This window comes from Tamandua tetradactyla, chromosome 4, assembly GCF_023851605.1.
Source record: "Tamandua tetradactyla isolate mTamTet1 chromosome 4, mTamTet1.pri, whole genome shotgun sequence".
NCBI classification, from domain to species: domain Eukaryota; kingdom Metazoa; phylum Chordata; class Mammalia; order Pilosa; family Myrmecophagidae; genus Tamandua; species Tamandua tetradactyla.
Window position 1 is genome coordinate 27,365,292 of NC_135330.1, and position 24,800 is coordinate 27,390,091.

Here is a 24,800-nt window from a genome sequence, read left to right on the forward strand (position 1 = left end):
GAGAAGGATCAAAGAAGGAGGAGTTGTAACAGAGAAGATAGGATTTAAGAAATGAATGTGATTACTGAATCTTTATGTTGATATCTAAAATGTCTTAGAGCAGCTAAAAGGAAATACCTGCAATTGTGGAACTGGAACCCATACCATACTTTGAAATTTGTCGTATGACTACTTATTAAAATGCATTTTGAAATTTATTACTTTTTTGTATATACATTATATTTCGAAATTAAAAATGTTAAAAAAAAAAGAAAGAAAGCAGAAAAAAAAAGAGGGCAGGTTTTAGGACAATGTGCACAATGTTCCAGATGATATAATTCTAGATAATCTAATTATTGAGCAAGTACAGACTGATTACATGCCTAGTCACAGAATATATGTAAGAAAATGGCAGCCTTAATATGATGATAGGTGTGGTTTTTAATACTATAATGAGGCGTAGGCCATTTATAAGTTAAAGTCTAAGCTGCTATGCATGTCAGGCAGGCCCATTTTTGTTAGATCCAGCTTTGATTATCAACTTTTGGAGTGGGTTAGTTCTGGGCTAATGCAAGACCCTTCATTAATAAACATTAGGGGCTATCTTTAGTGGTCACAAGACTCCAAAGTCGAAAAATGATAAAATAGGTACAACTGAAGTTCAGTCACAAGGTTTCTACAATCACAACATCACAAGATAAAGGCCATATAATCATTATCAGAAATCAAGAGATCTGGATTATAGTTCAGATATTTTGGGTATTCTGTTTTCTATATATACCACAAAGTAAAAAAGGAATATATTTTTTTATTTCTTTGTATGTGGTTATGTATCATAAATAAAAAATAAATTTTTTTAAAAAAGGAATATCTATATAATGATTCAGTAATCATAATTATCCCCTAAATCCTAAATTCTCAGTTACAGTACTTCTGAATCATTTTACAGAATCATTTTTTTAATAAAAAGCTCACTTAAGGCCAATTAGCCACTTATATATTATTATTCTGGCCTTGTTCATCTACCATTGTCTTCTTACTAATCTTTGCAGACTACTACCTTTTTTTTCAACCTCTTTTAATTAACTGCACCAGGTGGGAGAAGAAAGAAGGGAAGAGCAGTGAAAATTAACTCAATGATTGTCGATACTTGCATCTGTGATGGAAACCAAGATTGAAATTATAGTCTACAATGAAGAGTGATTGTTTTGGTTTACCATATTGCCCCACCCCTTCCTCCATTTAAAAAGCAAGTCACACAGCCACCTACATGACCAGGATAGACATTAAAAGTCAAACAAAGTAAAATTCCTTTCCCCTAATCAAGTCTCATGGGAATCTGAGCCTTATAAACTGCCCCACCCCCACCCCATCCTAGGACTCCTCCTCTTGCTCTCTTGGTTGTGAATGGAGGACAGAGTTCCATTTCCCAACCAGCCATCATTGGGAAGAATTATTCTTCTGTCCATAAGCTCCTAATTAAAACTCCTGGTTAATATGTCTGGCATGATCTTTGATCTTGGGGTTGTGCTGGGCTGGAACACATATGGATTTTAGTTATCCATGCAGTCCATGGGCTCGCCTTAATGAGAATATGTCCATGTGTTCCCCAGTCATCATAATTTTTACCCAGGTGAAATCTGATTGAAATAGCTATCAACAACCACCAAGGAAAAGAGTAAGAACTGTCTGTAAGGGTAAGCTTTTCACAGGGTATTGTGACTCAAGGAGAGGAAGAATATTGTGCCTTGGTCATCTATTCACCTCAATGTAAATTGTTAATTTATGGAGTTGTCTTATTTCTGTTGATTTTTGTCATTCCTCTCCCAATCACTGCTCAATGGTCAGTTAATTGTATTTGTGAAAAACAATTACCTATAAAGAAGCAAATTCTATCTTACTTAAAATTGGATTAAAAAAAACTGAACAGGATGCAAATTGTAATAAACACCATTTAGGTAACTTCTCAGTCCAATCTGGACTCCCATCTCCCACCCTCATTTATTTGAGATCTGTTCTCTAACTTATAACCCTCAGGGTTCCTCTTCCTCCACAGCCCCCACTTGTATTCCCAAGGCAGGACATTTGATTCTAGCTGAACTAGCTGGATTTATCACTCAAGAATTTGAACCGAAAGACACAGAGCTGGGAGTTGAGAGCTGAGTCTTAATAGCCAAGTAAGCTAAGTAAGCCAAGAAGCGACCACAAACTCCTACCTTTTATATCCAAGAGCTAGCCTTTTTGCCACCTTGTTCAAGTTTGGGTCATTCAACAATTTCTTAACTTCTACTTACCCCTACAATATCTTTGGTGTAAACTTCCCCTTTGCTTAAAGCAGTTCAAGTAAAATTTTGTTACTTTTAATCAGAGGAGTCTTAACTAAATTTGAAATCAATATCAAAAGAATTCTTTTTTTATTCTGGCATGAAGAAAACACTAGCATGGCATACATGGAATCAGATATTCAAAACTCAATAGAACCCCACTATGATTGCTGTCTTTCTAGTAAACAGAGGAAGTGGCTTATTATGGAAAAACAGATGTCAAGTCTCCATGTACCTAGATCACAAGTATAGTACAACCAAATTTGTGACAAAACAAGTAACAAACATTGACACAGAGTTTTCCTGATTCAAAAAATCATTCAGTAGCCACACAAAACCAGGGCACAAATGGTTGGCCCATGAGTCAATCAAGTCCACAGATGTCTTTTGTTTAGCCTGCATAGTGTTTTTAAAATTTTGAATTGGTTGCCAAATTTTAAAAATTGAAAAATTTCATATAAAAATTCAGATTGTAAAAAGAAGAACAAAAATCCAGAAGATCTTTACCTCCACGTTATTAAATCAAATAGTCAATTTCAGTCTTCACCTTACTTGATCTCTCTCAAACAGGACCTGGTAGCCAATTACTTTCTCCTTCTTAAAATATTTTCTTCACTTGTCTTTTGGGACACCACTGTCTTTTAGTTTTCCTCCTACCTGACAATTGATCCTCAGTTCTCTTTGCTAATTCCTCCTCATCTTCCCAATCTCTAAACATTGGATTGTCCAGGACTCAATCATTGGTGGTCTATCCATACTCATTCCTTAAGCTAGCTCATCACATCTCATGACCTTAAATATTATTTCTATGCTGAAAACTTCCAAATGTGTATCTCTAGTCTTGACCTTTCACCTGAATTCCAGCCATATATCCACTGTCTACTAGCTATTGCCATTTGGATATCTAATAGGTTTCTCTAACTTAACTTGTTCAGAATCAAAGTGCTGCCCTCATCAAATAAATCTTCTCTATCCCATCTCAGTAAATGAGAACTCTATTCTGTTTTCAAATCCTAAAAGCCGTGTCTTTCTCTAACATTACCTCCATAAGCATCTATCAGCTCTATCTTCAAAATATACCAAGAATCTGAGCACATCTCACCACTTTAGTGCAAGCCACCATCATTTCTTGCCTCCATTATTTTAATAGCCTCCTAAATGGTCTGCCTGATATGCTCTTGTTCCCTTACAGCTTAGTCTCAACACAGTAGCAGGTAAATATGTCAAATCTCTGTTCAAAGCCTTCTAATTCTTTCCATTTCACTCAGAGAAAAAACAAAGACCTCACAATGGGCTACAAAGTTTTAAACAATCAAGCTCTCAACTATCTCTCTGATTTCATCTTCTTCCACTCTTCTCCTTCCATGACTATTCATGCCACTGGAACCTTGTTCCTGGACTACAGCAAACACACTTCACCTCAGGACACTGTACCTGCTATTCCCTTTGCCTGGAATACTCTTTTCCCAACTATCTACATGTTTTTTTCTCTCACATCTCTCAGTTATCTATTCAAATGTCACCTTATGAGAGACCTACTATGACCACCCCATATACAATAGCACTGTTCCACCATGTTCCCTTTCCCCACCTTGTCTTCCACATCACTTACCACCATCTGATAGACAATATACTTAAGTGTTTTTTGTCTTTGTGGCCCATCACCATCCAGATAAGTTCCATAAAAGCAGGGACTTCACCTATGTTGTTCACTGCCATATTCTCATACCTAGAACAGTCCTGGACACATAAAGAATATTCTACATATACTTACTGAAAGACTACAAATTCCTACAGCAAAACCAGCTGACTAGATGGGTATGAACTCTTGAATTTACCACAATCCTCACTGTTTCCTATACATTACACCCAGCTGGTTTTATTATATTAACTGCCTGGCCTATGATGTAATTTAAATTTGATACCCTTGCTTTAAGAAAAAGAAAAAAAAATGTCTTTTCAGAGTGTGGAGCTGGAAATACAGAACTCAATTATATAAATTAGAATAGGACTGGTAATAATCAGGAAACATAGCTCATTGTAAGCAGATAAGCCATCATGAAAAACTATCTACCCTTTTTCTGCATTTTGTTGTGCTTCCCTTTTGGTCTCACCTTCACTGAACAATACTGGATTCATGCTTTGCATATGCTTTTCTGTTAATCTTGCATTAGGAAGTGAGAACAATTAGAAATAATTATCATCAAACCTGAACCAAAATAGAAGACAGAATCTTTACCTTGAAGAATTCAATAAGAACATGTTTATTTTCCAGCCAAACAATATTATGAAGATATTTGTCGGGAGTAGGAGGTGGGATTGCCATTGGAAAGTTATTCAGCGATTTTATTTTTGTAAGTAGTACCTAAAAACAATCAAAATAATGGTGATCAGCTCCTGGGACAGGAAGAAATAAAAGGACGTTAGGTAAAAACCAGGGGAATCCAAATAAGCTGTTAAGTAAATTTTTAAATTTTATTTATTTTTCATTGTGGAAACATATAAAATACAAAATTTGCTATTTCAACCACGTCTAAGTATACAATTCTGTGTCATTAACTATAATTGCAAAGTTGTCATACCCTCACCATCACCAATCACTAAATCTTTTTCAAAAGGCAAGGGATGTTTAAATAATAGCTGTTTCTTCAATGACCTGAATGCATTTCTGGCTACTCATCTACTGAAGCATTTCACCTATATTATCATGTACAAATGATTTTTACTAACAATGCCAGCTTCTTAATAAGTATATGGCCTTGGGAAAGTTTCTTATTTATTGAGTCACAGTTTCCTTATTTGTAAAATGGTTTTAATAAGAATACTTCTCTCATAGAGTTGTAGTGAGGATTAAATGAGGTGTTTCTGTTATTGGAAAGCTCTTTCTCCAAATCTTCCCAGGGCTGGCTCCTTCTTCACACTTAAACTTCAGGTGAATTGATGAGTACAAAGAGATTGTTCTAGTTTCCTAGCTGCCAGAATGTAATACACCAGAAATGGAATGGCTTTTTAAAAGGGGGAATTTAATAAATTGCTACAGTTCTATGGCCGTGAAAATGCCCCAACTAAAGCAAGTCTATAAAGATGTCCAAATTTCATTATACTGAGTGAGATTAGCCAGAAACAAAAGGACAAATACTGTATGGTCTCACTGACATGAATGACCATTAATGAATGAACTTGGAAAATTTCAGTTAAAAACAGAGGTCATCACACGATAAACAAAAGGACAAATACTGTATGGTCTCAGTGACATGAACTAACATTAATGAATGAACTTGGAAAATTTCAGTTAAAAACATAGATCATCACGTGATAGAAATAGGGTAGATACTGGGTAATTGGAGCTGAAGGGATACAGATCGTGCAACAGGACTGATTGTAAAAATTCAGAAATGGATAGCACAATACTACCTGATTGTAGCACAATAACGTAAGTACACTAAATGAAACAGAATGTGAGAAGGATAGAGGGAGGAGAGCTGGGGACACATATGAAACCAGAAGGAAAGATTGACAACAAAGACTGAAATGGTATAATCTAGGAATGCCTAGAGGGTACAATGATAGTGACCAAATGTACAAATTAAAAAATGTTTTTGCATGAGGAAGAGGAAAGGAATGTCAATATTACAAGGTGATGAAAACGGATGGTCATTCATATTTTAAAACTTCAACTTCTGTGTGAGACTAAAGCAAAAAATATTTATTTGGTACAAAAAAAATGTCCAACCAAATTAAGGCACCAATAAGAGGTTACCTTCACTCAAGAAAGGCCGATGAAGTTCAGGGTTTCTCTCTCTACTGGATACTAGGCAGTGGTTCGTTAAGGATTCCACCCCATACAGCCAGTCAAAGCTTAACAGGTTTATTGCTAGAGAGAAAGCAACAGAGTGAGAGCAAGGGGAGAGCAGGCAGGTGGGAGCCAGTGAAACCTGCCAGCAAATGGGAGGAAAAATGACTCCAACTCTTTTTCTGACAGATTGTGGTTTTAAAGGAAAAAACATGCCAAGAGGAGTGGGGTGTGACATGTGGCTGCAGGCATCACAGGGAGATATCAGGCTGGTGCAGATCATGACTTTATGCTCATGGTTATCTGGTCTGGCCTCTGGCAGGTGGGGCATTGGCATGTTTGTGCTCATCTATCTTGCTGGCACATCAGGTCCTATCAGAGGACTTGCTGAGGGAGAGAAACTGAAGGGGCCCCTGTGCTGGTTTGAAAGGATGTATGTCCCCTAGAAAGGTCATGTTTTAATCTAAATCCCATTTCATAAAGGCAGAATAATCCCTATTCAATACTGTATGTTTGAAACTGTAATCAGATCATCTCCCTGGATGTGTGATTTAATCAAGAGTGGATGTTAAGCTGGATTAGGTGATGACATATCTCCACCCATTTGGGTGGGTCTTGATTAGTTTCTGAAGTCCTGTAAAAGAGGAAACATTTTGAAGAAAGAGAGATTTGGAGAGAGCAGAGAATGCTGCAGCACCACGAAGCAGAGAGCCCATGAGCCATGAGTCAGCAACCTTTGGAAATGAAGAAGGAAAACATCTCCCAGGGAGCTTCCTGAAACCAGAAGACAGGAGAGAAAGCTAGCATATGACGCCGTGTTCACCATGTGCCCTTCCAGCTGAGAGAGGAATCCTGACAGTGTTTACCATGTGCCCTTCCAGATGAGAGAGAAACCCTAAACTTGATCAGGATTCTTGAACCAAGGTATCTTTCCTTGGATGCCTTACATTGGACATTTCTATAGACTTGTTTTAATTGGGACATTTTCTCAGCCTTAGAACTGTAAACTAGCAATTTATTAAATTCCCCTTTTTAAAAGCCATTCCATTTCTGGTATACTGCATTCCGGCAGCTAGCAAACTAGAACAGCTACCATGCCACAGAATCCATTTTGTATGTCAAGTTTTATTTTGAGACCTGACACTGGAAAGGCACATGGCAAACATGGCAATGTCTACTAGCTTCCTTCTTCATCTCCAAAGGTCTCTGGCTGCGCGGGTTCTCATGGTTCTCATGGCTCTCTCATCATTCTAAAAAAGGACTCTCTCCAAAATGCTTCCTCTTTTAAAGGATTCCAGTAAACTAATCAAGACCCACCTGGACTGGGTGGAGTCACCACCCAGAATTGGGTGGGTAATATCTCCATGAAGATAATCTAAAAGCTCTCACCCAGCAATATTGAATGAGGATTAAAAGACATGGATTTTTTTTGAGTCCACAAATTCAAACTGGCACAGAGGACTTCCCTGGCCACCCTTGCTAAAGTAGGTCACTGCCTGACCCCACCCCAGTTTCTCTCTCTCTTTTTTAAAGTGTGGTAACACATAACATAAATTTTTCTGTTTTAACTATTTTTAAGTGTCACAGTTCAGTGACATTAATTACTTTTACAATGTTGTGCTACCACCACTGCCTTTTATTACTAAGACTTTTTCTATTACCCAACAGAAATTTTTAACCATTAAGCAATAGCTCCCCATTCACTCTTCCCCCAGCCCCTGATAACCTCTAATCTACTTTTGAACTGTATCATCTTGTTTTAATTTCTTCATTGCATGTGTCACCACTGAAATTATCTTTGTTTACTTATTTGTTGACTAGCTATGTGACTGCAATTTTTCTAAGCCTCAGTTTATATTCACTGTCATATCCTCAATGTCTAAAAGTGTCTGGCATGTAGTAGCATTCAATGAATATTTGTTGATTAAAGTTATTTGTATTTTTTTTCTCCAAGTCTTTGAGAAATCTAATGGACAACTAAACTTTGGTGAAAGTTCTCTAATCACCTCCATCAGGGGAAGGAAAAAAATATCCCTTCAAATTACTATTGGTCTATGTGTATAAGATCTAACCCCTCACCTCAAGTTGCTTACCATCCTGTGGCAGGATGTGACTGAGTGCTTCTTAGAGCTGTAGGTGATTTACAAGTCATTAGTGCAACCCATGCCTTCTGCAGGTAAAGAGTAATGCAGCCATAAGTCAAATGAAGAAAGTATGTAACTAAATACTAAATTGAATACAAACAGAGTTTAAATGAAATGGGGATATAGAAGAAAAGATTCAGCTGAGGAAGGTTTCTGTGCTACTTTGAAACTGTTATATACCCCAGAAGAGCCATTTTTCTTTCAATCCTGACCCAATCTTGAGGGGTCAGACCTCTTGTTTAGGAGATTGATGCACTCAGTTTTGTGTGTGGCCTTTTGATTAGATTGCTTCCATGGAGATGTGACTCCACCCATTCAAGGTGGGTCTAAAAGGGGAGAAATTTTGGAGAAAGTACAGTTTCTTCAGAGCTGGCCTAGATGCAGATATTTTGAGATGCTTGGAGTGCTGACAAAGAGAGTAGACACCTAGGTGCAGACATTTGGAAAGGCTTGGTGTGCCAACACACAGACACTTGGAGGGCCATTAGAAACCAGATGCCAGCAGAAATTGCCATGTGCCTTCTCATGTGATATTAAGCAACGACTCACAGTATTTTCAGTACTGGAGAAAGTCAAGGGAAGCTAAGAGAAAAAAAATCCAATGTTTTCCCCAGAGAAGCTAAAAAAGGACGAGCAAATGCTGGCCACATGCCTTCCTAGCTGACAGAGGAAACATGGACACCATCTGGCTCCTTTCTCCAGAGTCAAGGTATTTTTTTCTGGATGCTTTAATTTGGACATTTCTATGGCTTTTAGAACTGTAAACTTGTAACTTCATAAATCTCCATTATAAAAGACAATCCATTTCTGGTACATTGCATTGCAGCAGCATTAGCAAACTAAAACAGCTTCCCAAGAAGACCTTAAAGAAGAAGTAAGTCCTCCTACAGGGAGCAGAGTGGGACTTCGTGTCTGTAAATCACTTAGAATTTCTAATGGCTCAAAGTGAAATCTTTGAAACTTTATTAAATAAAAATGCCCAAGTGATATTTTTATACTATCTATATTTTATGTTTTTCTTTGGAAAAAAAAAAGACATACAAAAATATGTAAAAGTTTATTAATGAAGTTGTTACCATGGGCAGCCCTTTCTTGAGCGTGCTCATAAGAGAAACACACATACACTTCATTCCCTGATATTAATACTATGGAGCTTTCATGTGTCTGATTTTTGTGACTATTATACTAATTCCAGTAACAGGATCCTAAGATGACCCCAAACATGGGGATCATATGGGCCCAATCAGATTACTTGAGCTAAGAAACCAATCACCAGAAATATCAACAAAGCCCAGGCTGGGCTTCTTGAGTCTCTGCGTAGGGACCTGGGGTCTGCATATGCTCCTCTTCATTGAAGACACAAGGTGGCAATCACATTCAGTCTTCTCTGGCTGGACTGTAACTACTGGCTTGACTGTAACTATGACAGCTCAAACGCTTCACAGGGTACCTCACCCTGCTGGGCTGAGGTCCCATGAGGGCATAGCAAGTTGTGGGGAATGTTGGGGAGCAGCATATACCACTGGATCACATATTTAAATGATGTGTCCTTTGAACTGTAGTGTAACTTGGTGCTTTAGATAACGTCCTGAGAGACAACCTTGGCCCTAATAACAAGGTGGGTAAACTGGCAGACATGTGACCAAACACAGATGGGGGGCAACCAAGGTCTAAGTGTAACTCATAATAGTGTACATACACCTCGCTGTTCAACATCAACGGGTATACCATGATCATGAACCAGTCGATAGAGCACAGAGCAGTCGCCAGATTTTGTCCACAAGAGGCTGAAAATAGAGTGGTGAGAAGGTCTGTTCCTACTATTGACTTGATGAATTTCAGTCCTGCAGTGGAGCAAGCAAGGATCCATAGGAAACAGGAAGCTCTCCAGTGAGATTTCTCCTTCTGGCACCTGGACATAATTCGTTTAAGTCTCCTTTGAAATATGGCTTTGTGCTTGCTGGTAAAAGCAGCTCTCAATTTTGTCCAGCACTTGCTGAAAAAGTGCCTACTTCTCCTGTTATGTGAATTTAACCTTGAAAGGCAGCTTTTCTCACTATTTAAAATATCCACTACTCCATTTTTTGTCCCTATTCTCCCCTTATTACTATTTTTATTGGTATAGTAACTTGGATTGAATCTATTATCTTTATAATCCAGTTAACACTGTATTCTACCATTTTAATCTCAAGTGATCTATTCTGCACAAATTATTACAGTATGAGCTAATTCCATATTCTCTCAATTTTTGTGTGTATGATTTCCCTCTCTAAATCCTCCTAATTTGGGAGGCTATAGTTCTAGCCTCACCGGCTCTGGGAAGCCTTCTCTGACTTATCCCACCAAGTAAAAGAATCACTTTCTCTTCTTTATTCCCATGCAATGTTCTCGTATCTCCACTATGGAACTCATTAAATTGCAATATTTTTAGTTTTTACTTATCTGTTTAATCTTCCATATTATGTCAATTTTTTTTGGTTGGATGAATATATGACCAAATGAAAGAAAGAGCCCTGAAACATCTTTTTTAACAACCCTATAGGAAAAAATATGTTGCTCTCTTTATAAGGGCTATTGTTTATTTCATCTATGGGCATCAAGAACTCGATTGAGTTTTGTTCAGCCTTCAAAGTGATACATGAAAAAAAATAGAATATAAAATTAAATATACAATATGTGTAGAGGTTCAACTTGAAGAATATGTAAAGCAGACTTTTTCTTCCCTCAGACACTAAGGAGAAATCATATTACCAGTTTAGCCCTTTGCTCTGATTTAACAGATAGAACCATAAAAGGAAAAAGCTGGCCTGTCCCATATCCACTTCCCTTCTGAGGCAATGGAGAGGGGACTGTGTCCAGGGAATGACCAAAGCACTTGCTTCTGGCTGGGAGCAGCCAGGACAGGAAAAACATGTCACACCACGAAACAGTCTATCAGTGGGCAATACAGACAAAATGTAGGACTAGTATATACTAGTATATACATTTTTTTCCAGCTATATGTTAGGAATAGACACTTGTATGGGGGGAGAAAAAGCCCACAGACTAGTAAATATGATCAATGGTAGGATTAAACATGGGATTTCCCCCCATCTGATGTTTTAGAATATGTAATATTTATTTTATTTTATTTTTGCAAATAATAAATTTATATTTTCTCAAAAGTCCATTTATTAGCTAGTTGATATGTGTGTCTTCCCAACTCCTCTCCTCTCAAAGCTGCCCCCTCCCTGATCCCCACCAAAACAAACATACACACAGGTGGGTCTCCTCTCTGCCATGGCAACATTATGTGGCCCCCACCTTCCTTGCCACAGTCAGTGGTACTGAGCAGTACCTTTCCCACAAGCAGATGGAGAAGCAAAAGTTTTCTAACTCTATTGGTTTGTAGAGGGAGTCAAAGAAAGACACCACAGAGGGCAACCCTGATGGGAAATGGAGAACCTGGGAAGCTCTCCAAGTCCTGGCTCAAGTCCCTTCCTGAAGCCTGGACATGATTTGGTTAGCTTTGGGTTCGGTAAGATACTCTATCTCCTTATATAAATCCCATGACCTTTTTCTTTACTAAATCTAGCTCAAGCTGGTTTCTGTTATTTGCAACCATACAGCAATAAAAGTTCCTTTGGCATTAATAAAGACTACAGGCAATTACAGGATTTAACACCTGAAGCTAATCATTCTTTTTCCAATGCCCCTTCCTCCTTACATCTGCTAAGCTAATACAGGCTGGAGTGCTGGACTGATAGAATCAAGGGACAGGATTGAGGATTGCAGGAGTATGCTTTAAGAACATGGGAAATTGCTTTATTACCTTATTTATTTCCACGCCCTCATGCTTATCAATAATACCTCTTGACCAAAGGAAGGTGAGGTGTTTCAGAGCTTTAGCAATCACACTCTGGATTGCCTGCTTAGTCTTCAAAGCAACGACAACGTCACGGCCCTCATGCTCTATGAGTCCTGAAGCAAATTTTAAAAAATAAATAAATAATTTTATACATATTTGTATAATGGTTTATAATTTCCAAAGTATTTACACAACCATTCTTTTATTTCAGTTTCACACAAAACTTCTGAGGCCAGTGTGACTAGAGTTAATTAATTTCATCCCCATTTTATGGATAAGAAAACTGAAATTGGCTTCAGGTAAAAAAATAATCATTCTCACTGCTTTATTCTTCCACAATCTCCAATATATCTCCATTATGAAACTCATTACATTACAGTATTATTATTTTAACTTATCTGTCTAATCTTTCAAATCATGTAGGTTTTGTTGGTTGTATGAGTAAATGACTGAATGAAAGAATTAAAGTGCCCCCTATACTTTGGCCGGTGGTCCTGGGCTTACATGCAGGTCTTTCTAAATCATGGACTTGACTGAGTCAAGGCTGAAACGGGATATATTTAATGTTTGTAATCCTAACATTAAGTGTGATGCCTGGAAGATGGTAGATGCTTAGATCTTCTTCTTTTTTTTAACTGAAATGAGCTGACCAGTAAACGGAAGGGGAGCATAATCAAGAACATGGGTTTTGGTGTCAGATACATCTGGGCTGGAGATCAGGCTTACTATTTACTACTCATACAATCTCAGGCAAATTAACTTTTCATTATCTGTAAAATATAGTATTTACCCCAGAGAAATATTATAAGGAGTAAATGAGATAATGCATAGAAAACAGTGTTCCTGGCACAGTAATCATTTTATTATCAGCTGCAGTAACTATATGGAAACAGGTGCTCCCTTTTACAGGACTGAATGAAGAAAACTTTGCAAAGCAACAGTTCCTAGGCCCTAAACTTTAAAAGCAGAGACAGAAAAACCTGTTACTACTTAAATGTCAACAATGGGTCCTAGATTTTCTGAGACAGTGCCAAAATATTCTGACTTATTGACCCCAAACCTTACTTTCATTCATTAGACCATGTTCTCTCAATTTTTATTTGGAAATATGATTCCCACAAATTCATAGGGCATCTTATAATGTGGTTATAATGCAATATGGTTTTACTTTATTTTGTAGTAACTTCCATTTTCTGAGGGTGTGTGCCATGCCCTCTACCAGCTGCTTTTGCACATACTGAGAGCCTGGCCCACAGATTCCTTATAAGGAAACAGACCCAAGAAACTCGCCTAAAATTCTAGTTCCTGCTATGGGCTTCAAGTAAACAGAGGACTGTAAAGTTTCAAGAAATGACATTCCTTGCAAACCATACTCCTGAGTGTCCTTGCAAAAAGACAAGAAAACAAACAAACAAAAAACCTTGTCAAAGGTCATCTTTGCATGTCTTTTTTTTGCAACGTTAAGAAGTATGACATTGCCGCATTAATACACTTTCCACATTCCTCCGTATTCTTTTTCTATGCTCTGGTAACAACTAACAGGACGCCTCAACTTTCTGTGATTAGTATCTATTGATACGCTCACACACTCCACCAGACACTGCACTGGTGATTTTCCATACCTGCCCCATTAGATGTGTTCAATAAATACATGTTGAGTGAATAAATGAATAGGTGTATAAATGACTAAATTTGTCTTCCTTTGGTTAAATTATGGGATAATAAAGTGTGATTTCAGGATATCAGATACTCAAGCTACGTACCTAGTTCTTTGACAGCATCTCGTTTGTTGGTTTCCAAAATTTCATATAATTTCTGTAAGAAATTAAGAAAAACATTAATAACCTATCACACCAGGTACATTTCTGGTTTTAAAATCTGAGTAAAAGAAGTGTGGGGGAGGAAATTTCATTTAGTTTATGTTTTAGCAGAGCTATGTGGCTCATTTCTTTCTTCTGGGTCAATTCTGCTGCTTTTCCCATGCTGATACTCAAATTACCATGAGAGTTGCACAATCGTGGCTTACATAATTATTGTGCCTAATATTTTTCAGAAAAAATTAGTGTGCACCCCACCATGCACCAAGGAGAATTCTCATAGCCAGAACCAACTTAGCAGGTAAGCCATCTGAGAAGCTGCCAGAGGAGCCAATCTACCAAGAACACAAAAATCAAGTGGAATAAAGAGAAAATATGGCATCAACTGGCTCAGGTTTTTCTACAGGCCCACTCCAGGGCTAGTCAATCTCTAGCTCTGCCTCTTTCTGGAGCTTCCACTCGTGGCCAAACCAATAGCCCTGGGACCAAACAGCTGACAGATCCATGGATTGTCAGGTGCAGATAATTGAAACTCTGCACCCAAATAATGCAAGACATGGTGCTATTAACAGGGAACAACTGGTTTGTTATCTAATGTTTAAACAGTTTAATAACCCTACGAGAACATTTTTGGTTTAGAAAAATCGCATCCTGTAAGTCCTTCATTTTGAACATAGGAATTAGGTATACAATTTCTTTAAAAAAATGTTTCTTCTCACTTATCAACATAAATAAACATTTGGAAGATGCCAAATTATTAACCTGCCCACAGCCCCAATATACCATGGTCAGTCTGCTTGCATTGATACATAGGAATAACTAATCCCCCCTCACATGAAACTGGATTTACAGCAACACTATCAGATGGCATTGTACGAGAGCAACAGGAACCAATTCCTACTTACAAAGAGAGTATAACTGTCTAGACATATATGACACATATATGGGAACTCTCTTAAAGGGAGCTGACATGGGCCAGTTTCCCAAACCATGTTACTTTCAAAACGAACACCAGTCTGCTATCTAAGCATGTACCAAAAGTCCATTTAAATCTCTGTGGAAGCTGTGGTAGATTCAAACACAAACTCCACTGTTCTAGTTTGCTAGCTGCTGGAATGCAATATGCCAGAAATGGAATGGCTTTTTTTTGTTGTTATTGTTTTGTTCTGTTTTTTGTTTTGTTTTTATTAATTAAAAAATTAACTAACACAACATTTAGAAATCATTCCATTCTACATACACAATCAGTAATTCTTAATATCATCACATAGATGCATATTCATCGATTCTTAGTACATTTTCATCGATTTAGAAAAAGAAATAGCAAGACAGAAAAAAATAAAACGATAATAGAGAGAAAAAAATTTAAAAAGAAAAAAAACTATACCTCTGAGGCAGCTTCATTCAGTGTTTTAACCTAATTACATTACAATTAGGTAGTATTGTGCTGTCCATTTCTGAGTTTTTGTATCCAGTCTTGTTGCACAGTCTGATTCCCTTCAGCTCCAATTACCCATTATCTTACCCTATTTCTATCTCCTGATGGTCTCTGTTACCAATGACATATTCCAAGTTTATTCTCTAATGTCAGTTCACCTCAGTGGGACCATACAGTATTTGTCCTTTAGTTTTTGGCTAGTCTCACTCCGCATAATGTTCTCTAGGTCTATCCATGTTATTACATGCTTCATAAGTTTATTCTGTCTTAAAGCTGCATAATATTCCATCGTATGTATATACCACAGTTTGTTTAGTCACTCGTCTGTTGATGGACATTTTGGCTGTTTCCATCTCTTTGCAATTGTAAATAATGCTGCTATAAACATTGGTGTGCAGATGTCCATTTGTGTCTTTGCCCTTAAGTCCTCTGAGTAGATACCTAGCAATGGTATTGCTGGGTCGTATGGCAATTCTATATTCAGCTTTTTGAGGAACCGCCAAACTGCCTTCCACAGTGGTTGCACCATTTGACATTCCCACCAACAGTGGATAAGTGTGCCTCTTTCTCCACATCCTCTCCAGCACTTGTCATTTTCTGTTTTGTTGATAATGGCCATTCTGGTGGGTGTGAGATGATATCTCATTGTGGCTTTGATTTGCATTTCTCTAATGGCCAGGGACATTGAGCATCTCTTCATGTGCCTTTTGGCCATTTGTATTTCCTCTTCTGAGAGGTGTCTGTTCAAGTTTTTTTCCCATTTTGTAATTGGATTGGCTGTCTTTTTGTTGTTCAGTTGAACAATCTCTTTATAAATTCTGGATACTAGACTTTTATCTGATATGTCATTTCCAAATATTGTCTCCTATTGTGTAGGCTGTCTTTCTACTTTCTTGATGAAGTTCTTTGATGCACAAAAGTGTTTAATTTTGAGGAGCTCCCATTTCTTTCTTTCTTTCTTCAGTGCTCTTGCTTTAGGTTTAAGGTCCATAAAACCGCCGCCAATTGTAAGATTCCTCTAACTGTTTTATGGTCTTAGACCTAATGTTTAGATCTTTGATCCATTTTGAGTTAACTTTTGTATAGGGTGTGAGATACGGGTCCTCTTTCATTCTTTTGCATATGGATATCCAGTTCTCTAGGCGCCATTTATTGAAGAGACTGTTCTGTCCCAGGTGAGTTGGCTTGACTGCCTTATCAAAGATCAAATGTCCATAGATGAGAGGGTCTATATCTGAGCACTCTATTTGATTCCATTGGTCGATATATCTATCTTTATGCCAGTACCATGCTGTTTTGACCACTGTGGCTTCATAATATGCCTTAAAGTCCGGCAGTGTGAGACCTCCAGCTTCGTTTTTTTTCCTCAAGATACTTTTAGCAATTTGGGGCACCCTGCCCTTCCAGATAAATTTGCTTATTGGTTTTTCTATTTCTGAAAAATAAGTTGTTGGGATTTTGATTGGTATTGCGTTGAATCTGTAAATTAACTTGGTAGAATTGACACCTTAACTATATTTAGTCTTCCAATCCATGAAGACGGCATGCCCTTCCATCTATTTAGGTCTTCTGTGATTTCTTTTAGCAGTTTTTTGTAGTTTTCTTTGTATAGGTCTTTTGTCTCTTTAGTTAAATTTATTCCTAAGTATTTTATTCTTTTAGTTGCAATTGTAAATGGAATCCGTTTCTTGATTTCCCCCTCAGCTTGTTCATTGCTAGTGTATAGAAATGCTACAGATTTTTGAATGTTGATCTTGTAACCTGCTACTTTGCTGTACTCATTTATTAGCTCTAGTAGTTTTGTTGTGGATTTTTCAGGGTTTTCAACATATAGTATCATATCATCTGCAAACAGTGATAGTTTTACTTCTTCCTTTCCAATTTTGATGCCCTGTATTTCTTTTTCTTGTCTAATTGCTCTAGCTAGAACCTCCAACATGATGTTGAATAATAGTGGTGATAATGGACATCCTTGTCTTGTTTCTGATCTTAGGGGGAAAGTTTTCAATTTTTCCCCATTGAGGATGATATTAGCTGTGGGTTTTTCATATATTCCCCCTATCATTTTAAGGAGGTTCCCTTGTAATCCTATCCTTTGAAGTGTTTTCAACAGGAAAGGATGTTGAATCTTGTCAAATGCCTTCTCTGCATCAAATGAGATGATCATGTGATTTTTCTGCTTTGATTTGTTGATATGGTGTATTACTTTAATTGATTTTCTTATGTTGAACCACCCTTGCATACCTGGGATGAATCCTACTTGGTCCTGGTGTATAATTCTTTTAATGTGTTGCTGGATTCGATTTGCTAGAAGTTTGTTGAGGATTTTTGCATCTATATTCATTAGAGAGATTGGTCTGTAGTTTTCTTTTTTTGTAATATCTTTGCTTGGTTTTGGTATGAGGGTGATGTTGGCTTCATAGAATGGATTAGGTAGCTTTCCCTCCACTTCAATTTTTTTGAAGAGTTTGAGCAGGGTTGGTACTAATTCTTTCTGAAATGTTTGGTAGAATTCACATGTGAAGTCGTCTGGTCCTGAACTTTTCTTTTTGGGAAGCTTTTGAATGACTGATTCAATTTCTTTACTTGTGATTGGTTTGTTGAGGTCATCTCTTTCTTCTTGAGTCAAAGCTGGTTGTTCATGCCTTTCTAGGAACTTGTCCATTTCATCTACATTGTTGTATTTATTAGCATAGAGTTGTTCATAGTATCCTGTGATTACCTCCTTTATTTCTGTGAGGTCAGTGGTTATGTCTCCTCTTCCATTTCTGATCTTATTTATTTGCATCCTCTCTCTTCTTCTTTTTGTCAGTCTTGCTAAGGGACCATCAATCTTGTTGATTTTCTCATAGAACCAACTTCTGGTCTTACTGATTTTCTCTATTGTTTTCATGTTCTCAATTTCATTTATTTCTGCTCTAATCTTTGTTATTTCTTTCCTTTTGCTTGCTTTGGGGTTAGTTTGCTGTTCTTTCTCCAGTTCTTCCAAGTGGACAGTTAATTCCCGAATTTTTGCCCTTTCTTCTTTTTTGATATAGGCATTTAGGGCAATAAATTTCCCTTTAGCACTGCCTTTGCTGTATCCCATAGGTTTTGATATGTTGTGTTTTCATTTTCATTCGCCTTGAGATATTTACTAATTTCTCTTGTAATTTCTTCCTTGACCCACTCGTTGTTTAAGAGTGTGTTGTTGAGCCTCCACGTATTTGTGAATTTTCTGGCACTCTGCCTATTGTTGATTTCCAACTTCATTCCTTTATGATCTGAGAAAGTGTTGTGTATGATTTCAATCTTTTTAAATTTGTTGAGACTTGCTTTGTGACCCAGCATATGGTCTATCTTTGAGAATGATCCATGAGCACTTGAGAAAAAGGTGTATCCTGCTGTTGTGGGGTGTAATGTCCTATAAATGTCTGTTAAGTCTAGCTCATTTATTGTAATATTCAAATTCTCTGTTTCTTTATTGATCCTCTGTCTAGATGTTCTGTCCATTCATGAGAGTGGTGAATTGAAGTCTCCAACTATTATGGTAGATGTGTCTATTTCCCTTTTCAGTGATTTCAGTGTATTCCTCATGTATTTTGGGGCATTCTGATTCAGTGCGTATATATTTATGATTGTTATGTTTTCTTGTTTAATTGTTCCTTTTATTAGTAGATAGTATCCTTCTTTGTCTCTTTTAACTGTTTTACATTTGAAGTCTAATTTGTTGGATATTAATATAGCTACTCCTGCTCTTTTCTGGTTGTTATTTGCATTAAATATCTTTTCCCAACCTTTCACTTTCAACCTATGTTTATCTTTGGGTCTAAGATGTGTTTCCTATAGACAGCATATAGAAGGATCCTGTTTTTTAATCCATTCTGCCAGTCTATGTCTTTTGATTGGGGAATTCAGTCCATTAACATTTAGTGTTATTACTGTTTGGGTAATACTTTCCTCTACCATTTTGCCTTTTGTATTATATGTATCATATCTAATTTTCCTTCTTTCTACACTCTTCTCCACACCTCTCTCTTCTGTCTTTTCGTATCTGACTCTAGTGCTCCCTTTCGTATTTCTTGCAGACCTGGTCTCTTGGTCACAAATTCTCTCAGTGACTTTTTGTCTGAAAATGTTTTAATTTCTCCCTCATTCTTGAAGGACAATTTTGCTGGATATAAAAGTCTTGGTTGGTGGTTTTTCTCTTTTAGTAATTTAAATATATCATCCCACTGTCTTCTTGCCTCCATGGTTTCTGCTGAGAAATCTACACATAGTCTTACTTGGTTTCCCTTGTATGTGATGGATTGTTTTTCTCTTGCTGCTTTCAAGATCCTCTCTTTCTCTTTGACCTCTGACATTCTAACTAGTAAGTGTCTTGGAGAACGCCTATTTGGATCTATTCTCTCTGGGGTGTGCTGCACTTCTTGGATCTGTAATTTTAGGTCTTTCATAAGAGTTGGGAAATTTTCAGTGATAATTTCTTCCATTAGTTTTTCTCCTTTTCCCTTCTCTTCTCCTTCTGGGACACCCACAACACGTATATTTGTGCGCTTCATATTATCATTCAATTCCCTGAGCCCCTGCTCAAATTTTTCCATTCTTTTACCTATAGTTTCTGTTTCTTTTTGGATTTCAGATGTTCCATCCTCCAGTTCACTAATTCTAACCTCTGTCTCTTGAAATCTACCACTGTAGGTTTCCATTGTTTTTTTCATCTCTTCTACTGTATCTTTCATTCCCATGAGTTCTGTGATTTGTTTTTTCAGACTTTCCATTTCTTCTTTTTGTTCATCCCTTGCCTTCTTCATGTCCTCCCTCAATTTATTGATTTGGTTTTTGAAGAGGTTTTCCATTTCTGTTTGTATATTCAGAATTAGCTTTCTCAGCTCCTGTATCTCATTTGAACTATTGGTTTGTTCCTTTGACTGGGCCATATCTTCTATTTTTCTGGTGTGATTTGTTATTTTTTGCTGGCGTCTGGACATTTAATCAGATTTCCCTGAGTGTGAGACCCAGCAGGTTGAAAGATTTTCCTGTGAAGTCTCTGGACTGTTTTTTTATCCTGCCCAGTAGGCAGGATAAAAATGTTGTGGCTCCTTTATTAATGCCACTATTGGTGTTTGGTTGGACCCAGTCCCTGCCACTGTCGGAAACTCCCTCCTCTCCCTCAGGTAGCTGCCTATGGGGGAGGAGCACCGGTCGCCGGCCGCCACAGCCCAAGGAACTCGCCACCAGACCGGGAAGCCACCTGTGGGGGAGGGGCACGGCTGCCGTGGCCTGGGGAGCTCACCGATCCGAGACCCGCCGCCAGACCGGGCAGCTGCCGGAGAAAGAGGGGCTCCAGCTGCCACAGCTTGGGAAATTTGCCTCTCCGAGACTCTCAGTCGGCCCAGGAAGGAGGGAGGGAGGAGCTCCGGCCGCCAGCCGCTGCGGCCCGGGGAAGCGCGCGCCGCTCGGGGATCTCACCGCAGCAGAGTCTCGCAGTCAGTCTAGCCAGTCCAGACTGGGGTACGCTGTGTATTTGTTCCCTTCTGTGGCCCTGGGAGCTGTTCTGCACTGTTTCTGGTCACCTAGTAGTTGTTCTGGAGGAGGAACTAAGACGTGCGTACCTTACTAAGCCGCCATATTGGCCCCCCACTTGGAATAGCTTTTAAAAAGGGAATTTAGTAAGTTGCAAGTTAACAGTTTATAGGCCATGGAAATATCCCAATTAAAGCAATTCTATACAAATGTCCAATCTAAGGGTACCCAGGGAAAGATATCTTGATTCAAGGAGGCCAATGAAGTTCAGGGTTTCTCTCTCAAGTGGAAAGGCACATGGCAAACATGGCATCATCTACTAGCTTCCACTCCAGGTCCCTGGGAGGCATTTTCCCTCTTCATCTCCTAAAGTCGCTGGCTGGTGGACTCTGTGCTTCATAGTGTGGCAGCACTCTCTGCTCTCTCAGAATCTCATGGCTTTCTCTCTTTTAGTTCTCTAGCTTTTTCCAAAGTGCTTCTTTTAAAGAATTCCAGTAAAACCAATCAAGACCCACCAGGAATAGGTGGAGACATGTCTCCACCTAATCATGCTTAATACCCACAATGATTGAGTCACATCTCCATGGAGAAAATCTAATTAAAGTTTCCAACATACAGTACTGAATAGGGATTAGAAGAAACGGCTGCTTTTACAAAATGGGATTAGGATTAAAACATGGCTTTTCTAGGGTACATACATCCTTTCAAACCTGCACACCCACAAAGACATGTTCAAGTCCTAAGCTCTGGTTGTGGGTATGAGCTCATTTGCAAATAGACTCTCATCAAACAATGAGGCTAAAGTGAATCACTGTGAGCTCTAATCCAGTATGACTGCAGTCCTTATAAGTAAAGGAAATTTGGGCATGGTAGTGGAGACCACTGGAGAAGACAAAAAGAGACAAATATCATGTAATCACCAGAGATTGATTGCCAGAAAGCTACCAATAGAATGCTACAGATTTCAGCGAAGACATGGTCTACCGATAATTTGATTTTGGACTTCTAGCCTCCAAACTGTGAACCAATAAATTCCTGTTGATTATCACCCAGTTTGTGATATTTTATTACAGCAGCCCTAACAAATTAAGATAGAAGCCTTCTTTAAAAATGCCGAAGGAGGGTTCATTTAATCTCTTGCACATCAATTAAATATCTCCAAATCCCTATGCTTTCTCCCAGACTCCTGAAAACACATTCGTAACTTATCCCCACTGATTCTCATTTTCCTTTTCTTCTCCTCCTGCCTCAGAAATCTTTTCTCCTATAAATAGCTCCATGTTCTTTTTAGAATAGATCAATCTAGTCTTACAGTATTACTTTTAATTTTCTTCTCCATCCATTATTCAAAGTAAATCAAGTGTTAGAGTTCTGTTGCATATTAATATTGACCCAAGAATCTATATTCTTTTGATAAACCTAAATCTAAATATTTCCCCATCATATCTTTAAAGGTAATACAAAAGATGCCAGAAGCTTTCCTAAACTTTATATATACTCCCCTTAGAGTGGTCCCCTGGTTATAAAAGGAAATACTAACTGCTAAAGGTACTTAACATGGTTTGGGAAACTGGCCCAAAGTTTTGGAAAGAAAGAAAGATTAAGGTAAATATCTTCCCTCTCTTGACTTCCATAAGGAAAAAGTATTTCTTTCTTGGCTAAGGTGACTCAAAAACATCACACTTAAAAAAGACCCCACAGCCAGAAGACACACAAAAACACTATCTCTAGGGCTTTGGTAATTAGAATTTAATTGTTAGGCCAAAAATCAGGGGTCTCATTTGGATTGAGAAAATACCCTTCAGCTAGTAATATTGTTCAATGTAGACCCCTCATCTACAAATATGAAAATATAAGCAAAATCGTCAAACATTGGGGGGAAAACAGCACGAAAGAGAAGGACAAAATGTAACAAATAGAAGAATGAACCCCAATGAAACAAACAAATTTTTAGATAAAAAGATTCTAAAGAATATCACCTTAATTTAAGGAAAGAACAAAAAAGGGAAACAATTGCCGTGAAAAAGAAGCAACCATAATTATCAAGATAAAAAATAACAGTCAAACAACTTTATGCCAAAGAATTAGATAACCTAGATGGAATGCATACATTCCTAGAGAAACACAAACTACCTACACTGACTCAAGAAGATCTAGAAGATTTCAACAGACCAACAACTAATAAAGGTATTGAATCAGTCATCAAAAACCTCCCAACAAAGAAAAGCCACAAGAAACAGATTTTACCAAACATTCCATGAAGAATTAATACCAATCCTGCTCAAACTCTTCAAGAAAAAACTGAAGAGGAGAGAATACTCCTCAATTCATTCTATGAGGCCAACATCACCAACATACCAGAGCCAGATAAAGATAATACAAGAAAAGAAAATTTAAAATAAATATCTCATATGAATATAGATGCAAAAAAACCCTCAACAGAATACTAGCAAACCAAATCCATCAGTTCATTAAAAGAATTATACATGATGATGAAGTAGAATTTCTCCTAAGTATGCAAGGGTGGGTAAGGATAAGAAAATCAATTAATATAACATACCACATTAATAGAATGAAGGAAAAAAAATACATGATAATTTCAATTGACACATAAATAGCATTTGGCAAAATCCAGCATCCCTTCTCAAGAAAAATGATTAGAAAGCTAAGTTCAAAGAAAACCTCCTTAGCATGATAAGGGACATGATTAAAAAGAAAGGAAAAAAAAGCCTACCACTAACATCATACTCAATGGTGAAAGGCTGAAACCTTTCCCTCTAAGATCAGGAACAAGACAAGGATGCCCACTGTCACCACAGTTATTCAACATTGTACTGGAAATTCTTGCCAGAGCAATTAGGCAAGAAAAAGAAATAAAAGGCATCCAGATTAGAAAGGAACAAATAAAGCTTTTCCTACTTGCAGATGACATGAACCCATATACAGAATCCTGAAAAATCCACATTAAATCTCCTAGAACTAATAAACAAATTCAGCAAAGTGGTGAGGTGCAAGATCAACACGCAAAAATCACATTTCTATAGACTAGAAATGGACACAATGAAGAGAAAATCATGAAAAAAAATCCATGTGAAATAGCAATTAAAATATTAAATACCTAAGAATAAATCTAACCAAGCATGAAAAGAACTTTTACACTGAAAACTACACATCACTGCTTACAGAAATCAAAGACAACCTAAATAAACAGAAGGACATTCCATGTTCATGAATTGGAGGACTAAATATTGTAAAGATGTCAATTCAATGGAAAGCAATTTAAAAATTCAACAAAATCCTAGTCAAAATTCTAACAGCCTAGTTGCAGAAATGGAAACACCCCAAATAACCAAAGCCATCCTGTGAAAGAGCAAAGTTGGAGGATTCACTTTCCTGATCCTAAAACTTATTACAAAGTCACAATAATCACATCAGCATGGTACTGGCACAAGGGCAGACACAGAACAGTGGAATGAAATTAAAGAGTTCAGAAATCAACCCTCACCTCTATGACCAATTGATTTTTGATAAAGGTGCCAAGTCAACTCAATGGGAAAGAATAGTCTCTCTAACAATTGGTGCTGGGAAAACTGGATATCCATACACAAAGAATGAAAGTGGACCCCTACCTCATATCATATACAAAAATAACTCAAAAGGGATTGAAGACCTTATAATAAGAGCTAGAACTATCAAAATCCTAGAAGAAAATATAGGGAAGCATCTTCAGTACCTTCTGTTTGGCCATGGTTTCTTAGATTTTACACCTGAAGCACAATCACAAAAGAAAAAATAGATAAATGGGACCTCATCAAACTTTAAAACTGCATATCAAAGGACTTTATCATGAAAGTAAAGAGTCAACCTCAGACTGGCTCCACATCCCAGTTCGCAGAGCAACTGCCTGGTGCCTCCCAGCCAAGGTTTCAACAGACCTCATCAAAATGCCATCT

At 37.7% G+C, this 24,800-nt stretch overlaps 1 protein-coding gene and 1 pseudogene across 5 annotated transcripts in view; both read right to left on the minus strand.

Annotated features, from left to right (window-relative positions):
• SLC9C2 (solute carrier family 9 member C2 (putative)) overlaps positions 1-24,800 on the minus strand; it is a 101,847-nt gene that overhangs the window by 16,631 nt on the left and 60,416 nt on the right. For all 5 annotated transcript variants that reach the window (XM_077156998.1, XM_077156997.1, XM_077156996.1 and 2 more), the window contains exons 19-21: positions 13,851-13,902; positions 12,052-12,200; positions 4,543-4,668 (exon numbers count right to left, since the gene is read on the minus strand). In XM_077156998.1, coding sequence (XP_077013113.1) covers positions 4,543-4,668; positions 12,052-12,200; positions 13,851-13,902 — 327 coding nt within the window. The remainder of the gene's footprint in view (positions 1-4,542; positions 4,669-12,051; positions 12,201-13,850; positions 13,903-24,800) is intronic.
• On the minus strand, positions 9,159-10,793 carry LOC143678855 (placenta-specific protein 1-like; annotated as a pseudogene).